This window comes from Haliotis rufescens, unplaced genomic scaffold (genome assembly GCF_023055435.1).
Source record: "Haliotis rufescens isolate VD_foot unplaced genomic scaffold, xgHalRufe1.0.p SCAF_27, whole genome shotgun sequence".
NCBI lineage: Eukaryota > Metazoa > Mollusca > Gastropoda > Lepetellida > Haliotidae > Haliotis > Haliotis rufescens.
Window position 1 is genome coordinate 2,046,355 of NW_025963968.1, and position 6,845 is coordinate 2,053,199.

The 6,845-nt window shown below is 41.7% G+C and overlaps 1 protein-coding gene across 1 annotated transcript in view; it reads left to right on the forward strand.

Moving 5' to 3' along the window:
• LOC124113423 overlaps positions 1-6,365 on the forward strand; it is a 158,781-nt gene extending 152,416 nt beyond the window's left edge. Inside the window, exon 4 of the mRNA XM_046473768.2 lies at positions 2,515-6,365. Within this exon, the coding sequence (XP_046329724.1) occupies positions 2,515-2,553 (39 nt within the window). The 3' untranslated portion in view covers positions 2,554-6,365. The remainder of the gene's footprint in view (positions 1-2,514) is intronic.
• Positions 6,366-6,845: the final 480 nt, after the last annotated feature.

The window sequence follows — 6,845 nt, forward strand, 5'->3', positions numbered from 1 at the left end:
AGTAGTAGTGGCGTTACTTTGTTTATGATAGGCTACACTGCGGTTTATGATCTTTCATTACGCTTAATAATTGTAATCGTTTAGACTTTAGGAAACAAATTAAAGGAATATAGATTTTGGTCAAAAGTATGCATGGTTGAGTTCGTTCAGCTAGAATAGCACATCGAGTCAATCAAAGCTGCTTATTAGCATTGTGAAATTTATATTGAAGCGCACGGTCTCCTTTGCTCCATTAGGTTGCTTTTCTAATGCATAAAGTAAACATTAATAACTAAATTAACGATCGGTTGATCTGAGATCCCGCGGAGCAGAAGGAAGGTAACGAACACTAATTAGCTTCATATAGTTTCCAGACCTCAAGCGAGGCCGTGTTTAAACATTCATGTCTGGCATGAAGGGACACATTTCTCACACAACTTGAGGCGTCTTGTCCGTCAACAATCGTTAATGGCAAGGACGCTATGTTTCAGTATTTTCAGCCTTTGTAGTATGGAATAGAATAATCTTAATACGGTTTTGACACATGGTCAAAGGATGGTCTTAGTAATTCATTAAGATGCAACTGTGTCATTATTTTTTTACCGGCGTCTTTAGTCGCCTTCAGGGGTGTCCACTAAATACTTAATGGGCAGCAGGTTGTTAGTAGACGCACGTGCTGCCCTGGTCAGTGGGTAACATGGATGACTGATTAGTGCAATCTAGGCAGACACAAACATTTACTTAAATAGTGTGAATTTAGGGTAGAATGAATGACAAACTTGACGATCACGTCAACTTTGACCTCGTAGAGTTGCCCCCCTTTTGTTGTCAGTACACGCAGGTCATCTGTCCCAACACATATTACCGCACCATTGGATTGGCATCTATTTTGTGTCTTCGTGGCCGCTCGTGTCTTTCTCCGGAACAAACCGAATCAGGTTACGGAAAGGGTCGAGTGGGGACCAATGCTTCCGTTGCAATTTCTTTGAAGAGTATTGTGCTGTATAGCTACGTCACATTGTTTGTTTTGTTTGTTTGTTGTTTAACGCCGAACTTAGCAGCGGTCTTTATTCTAATCTTTATTTCACATACTGAAGAGGCCACAGGCCTATAGTACGATTTGAAGAATATACAGTTTTATACAATTTATGTACATATCTCAACAGATCACCTCACGTCATTCCGACTCGCATTTCAACGCAGTCACATAATTTCACACATACAGTACAATACCATACCCTGTAATTTCATAATTTCTATATTACCATATCACAACTTGTTATATCATACAACATATTCTATAACATCATATCATATTGTATCATTATTATAAGATCAAACTATATAGTATTATTTCATATAACATTATCATAACATACTATACTATAGCAGCGGTCTGTAAATAATCGAGTCTGCACCAGACAATCCAGTAATTGACATCATGAGCATCGATCTACGCAATTGGGATACGATGACAATATCATGACATGCATCAACCAAATCAGCGAGCCTGACCACCCGATCCCGTTAGTCGCCTCTTGCGACAAGCATAGTCGCCTTTTACATCAAGCATGGGTTGCTGAAGACCAATTCTCACCCGGAATCTTCATTGTTATTGCATGTATGTATGCATGATGGCGATCTAACTGATACGATATGATTACAAGTATGCATGTGCTTAGTATTAAAGTATCGCTAGCGACCTGAATCAGTCGTGTTAGAGGAGCGGTGGGGTAGCCTAGTGGTTAAAGCGTGCGCTAGATCTCGCTGAAGGCCCAGGTTCGATTCCCCACAAGGGTACAATGTGTGAAGCCCATTTCTGGTTTCCCCCGTCGTGTTGTTGCTGGAATATTGCTAAAAGCGGCGTAAAATCCAACTCACTCACTCAGTCATGTTAGAGTATGAAAGTTTATGTAAATTCTTTTTTATCTTCGATGGGACCTTACTTATGTCCAAGAGTTCCCTGGAACTATGGAACTGCTGAATCCATAATGGGAGGTGGAGTAGCCATCACGTATAGGTGTTCGCTCGTCGCGTCAACCACTCGGGTTTGATTCCCTACCCTGGTATGTTTTATGTCTCCGTGATACTCCTGAAATATTGCTCAATGTAGTTTAGCAGCCAACCTCACTCACTCACTCGTGATGACTGAACGAATGATATCAGTGGCATCTTATGATATATTGATTCAAACTTACGAAATGGTTCAGTAGAACATTTTATGATTGGAGAACTAATAACGAGTGAGTAAATGTTTTTTTCTGACGCTTTCGCAACATCATGACATGGAACACTACCATACCCATTTGGGAAATCGAACCCAGGTCTTCGGCTTGACGAGCCATCGCTTTAACCACTTGGCTACCGCACCACCCGCCAAGGCGAACATCAAGACTAATGTTTAAGAGTTGTCTTGAAGTTCTATATCCTTACAGGTGTTAGTACTTTTATCAAGCAGGTTGTCTTCATTCATTGATACAACGGCTTCTAAATTGCCATAAAGATATTGACTAATTGTAACCTTGTTATTTCCAGAATGGCCACGATTCCCAGAGCAGCGAGAAACAGCAATGACTATACCAGGGGTGAGGGAAACGTTCGACCAAGTCACTTACCACGGAATGATGGCTGAGGGTGTGGATGGCGTGAATCCTTGCCTGGACAACTGAAGCACGACTGTAGTATGTCTGTCCTGTATGTACTGTATCCAACATAAGGAATATCCCACATACTCCAGCTGAAAGTAACGTTATTGGTCAAAGGATCGAATCTCTTTGACTGATAAGAAGCATATGTGTGACCAATGCACTGGAGGTGCCATGGTTGTCAGGGCCGGACAGGCTAATGTGAATGGTTGGACAACTACAAGACACGGGATGATTTGCTTGGACACTACACCACGGACACCACGACTTCATCATGGGTGATATGAACGCTTGCTGAGCAGTGGAAGGGCAAGACAGGTCTGGTGAAGACTTCAAGGGCAGGCTGCGCCATTGAAGCGGCGTCACACTAGGCGAGTTACGTCGCCACTCGGTATCACGTCCAAGAAGTCATTTCGAATTATGTCCATGGATTATTTCGTTATTTTAATGTCATCAGGTCCAAAGGGAACCTTGGTCTTAACTATACTGATGAAAACAAATAAGGGAACGTAATAGGGCGAGGGGGGGAAAGACATAACTGTTGCTGTACATGTTTTCCCGTTATCGCGAGGAGTCGATGAAATATATATTTGATATCACTTTATTTCCAGACAAGCCCCGGTCAGTGTACAGTTACACCCAGGATGGTATAATAATGCCTGCCTCTGAACTTGTTCCCTTATTTTATTACATGAGTATATTTGATGAAAGGGTTATCTGCATATGTCACTGTCTGTCCCGTTGCTATAGACTCAATACTCCACACCTTGAGACAAATATGCTTTTCTAATTTGTTTCACTTTTCATGTATCTGTTAATATATGTTCTTCTCGATAATCACTGATTATCTCCATAGTGCTATCATTGAGTCTTTCTGCAAACTTTCAAGTCATTCTCGTCTCGGCCAATCCTAGTTTCCTAAATGATTACAAATTCCCCTAATCGAATCAGTAAATGTATAAAGTAGCAGAAGCTCTAGAATAATGTTACACAGTTTTCATTGTGTTCGCAACACACTGTGAAGAATATACACAATTTACACAATACACAATCTAGCACCAAGACTGAGGAACTGGATCAGGTCCGTCTCTGAGAATTCTCCTGAGGGGGGCCCCTCGGGCAGCAATGCGAGGACCCCACGGTCTGGGGCTGTGTGTATAATTGTAAGTGTTGCTTCACGTACAAACATCACCATTAGGCAGAGAGACATCAGTGAACGTGAAAAGACTCTGTTTCCTTGGCTAACATTAGCAGCGCCAACTCCAGGGCGCGGACTGCAGCCGGTGAAGGATTTGGGCTTAGCGCAGTTCATGGTTCTCTCATGTGAAATCATCTGATCTTGACTTGATCATTCATGGGTATGATATCAATGTAACACAAAGCAAAATGTCAATAAATATGTCACTAAGTGAGGAATTGGTATATACATACAAAATAGTACATGTCCCTCTATTTCTTCCCGTCAGTATAGGTTCGGTTGATGTTATGTTATTACCAAAGGCAGTGTCAGTTATCCGTAAGGTATGATTCAAAGGGGGCGTTATACCTCATGATAAGAAGTAGGATATAAGTGTTCAGAAGAATTAAGCATTAGTCTGATTTTAACAATATCCATCAGTTGTGTCTGTCGCTGGCTTGTTCAGTTGGAGGGCGTGTGAAATTGAAGTGGGAAGGAGTCTCAAGCTCCCACATCGTCGTTCAAGTACATCTCTTTGATGACACCCGGTGTCACGGGTATGGCGCTGCCAGGCCAACAATTCTAAACGGGTGCGAACCGGGATTCGAACTTGTGATCATCGGATCCTAAGGGACACAACTCTGCACAACCCGTGCCCCCTTAACTGTATGCTCGTCTCTTGTGCCAGCACTGCACAGGGGCAATGTAACTGGTTATTGTAGCATCATCACTACAGGAACAGTCTATGTCAATCTGGCTCTCAGCTGATCAGGTAACGATGGAGGGTAGTGATGCGCCCAGATGGTAGTACAACGATACCGTTTGAAGTTCACTGAAGCAATACCCTTTGGAAACAATGCGATAAATGTGTTCATCTCTAAATCAACAGCAATAGATGTCGTTCCTTGTTAAACGGGCAGGATAAATCTTGGGAGGTTAGCTTCTGAAGAATGGCAATACCTCTTCCCTCAGCTGAGGAAGCGCCGTGAACGATGCGTTCAATCAGGAACACAGGCAGTGTGTGGAGCCTTTACGACGTTGCGTCAGCGTAATACATGTGTGCACATCATGCAGTGACCTTGATGAAGGAACGTATCGGTGTGTGGAGTCTGTTTGGGATTTGTGCACGAATAGCTGAATACACATGTTGTGTAAATGAATATGCTGTTGCGTTGTGGAGACATGATGTTGCGTTTTGGAGACATGACCACGCTAATGTTTTGAATAGGGAAACGGATTGGTTATGTGTTCCTGGCGGGATTTCATTCCACCAATGAACACAACAGATGTCAACACTTTATATAACAATGAAGTGAACATTATGTGTTCTCGTTTGGGGTTAAACCCAATAGATGAAATTTCAAAAGCATTACCTTTGAAAAAAATAATCATATTTGCAAATATCACTAACGTTTTCGTAGTGTGCAGTGCGGGAATACAGAGAAGCGTTCAAGTTGAACGTAACGTCAACGCCAGAGTATAAACAGTCTCCATTATCTGTTGAAACAGATTCCATTTGGCGTAATATACAAAATAGTGAATGTAGCACCTGATCGCTTCTCCAAAACGCAACCTCTTCTTTCCCTACACGTGTTTTCAAGTGCAAATGCAACAGTGATATTCAGTCTGCATGAAATTAGATATACTAACAAGGAGAGACCCCTGATCTTACAACAGGTTCAGACACGTAACACTGATGGTTGTTGAATCATAACTCTTGAAACATTCGCCCTGTTTTCGATGATTCTCTTTAAAGAGCTGTTGGCAAAACTTTCAACAAATCAAGTCCTCTTGTTGGCTTAGCGTTTCCAGTTTCACAACTCGTAAACATGCAATACGAAATTCCACAAGTTATGAGCACTGTAGCCAACTAGTCGTGGATTGGTGCTTGCCTTTGATGTAGATTTTTCTTGTAATAGGCGCAGGTAAATCAAAAATGGGTTACATATTTGTGGCAGACACCGACAGGTTGGACGTACATATATTACGTAAACAAAATTCAATTAGAAGCAGCCGTTTGGAAAGTAGTATTTTTACTCCTTATTTTTGACGCTCATGATTTCTTCTTAGAAAGTAAGCGGTTCTTTGGCGATTATCACCTATTTTCCTTGAAGTTATGATGTTTAATCTCCAAACCTTTATTTATGGCTTCACGAAGTTCACAATAATAGTGTCTCTATTCAAATACAGAACGTTAAACGTTGGCGTTCTGATTGTTAATAGTGCAAAACAACATGCACTTTATGACTGAACAAAGTCATAAGGTTTCTTAATTGTCCGTGTAATTGTGAAGATTGCTCAACAGTAAACACCACCAAGTTGCAGTCATTCGTTGAGAATCCAGTGAGTGTGATGATAAACAAGGGAGATGGCGTGCACGCCAACCAACACTCAACTGATGGGTTCAGCCCTCCCTTTACTAGTCATCGCCCCGCTCATCGTCACCACTCGCCCCTTTCCGTAACCTGCAAGAAGATTCGTTACCCTATCGATGAATGTCATGTGCCCAAACACGACAAACCAATCAGAATGCGCGTATGATTTCAATGTCTTCGTCAAAGAATCCCTCAGAAATTATTTTTGATTTTACATATGTCTTCCATGTAAAATTGTACCCAAGACACAGTTAAATGTGTTCAATCATACTGTATAATTCCGCACGTCCCGAAATTGCATCTGAAGTATATATAATATATGAGGAAATATATGTGAACCATTACGCAACGAGTTGACAATTTTTTCAGGTATGTCCGCTTGCGCTAAGACGGAACCCGGTCGCAAAAATGGCCATGAGACGGCCACGAGTCGCTATTCGGCTTGTCCCGGAATAACACGAGTTGGTCCCGAATGCGCCCCGCTCTCAATGTCAAGATAAGGTTTTTATTTTAAAAATAAAAATATTTTAATCGCAAAAGTAAAGTAAAGCCATTCATTGTCTTGGCTTGAGATGGGCGTGAAGTTTGTCAAATATGATCCTCCTGTATTGGAGCACACGCATGTAACCACGTGGTAAAGTGCCCGCACATATGCTATAACGAAGGATT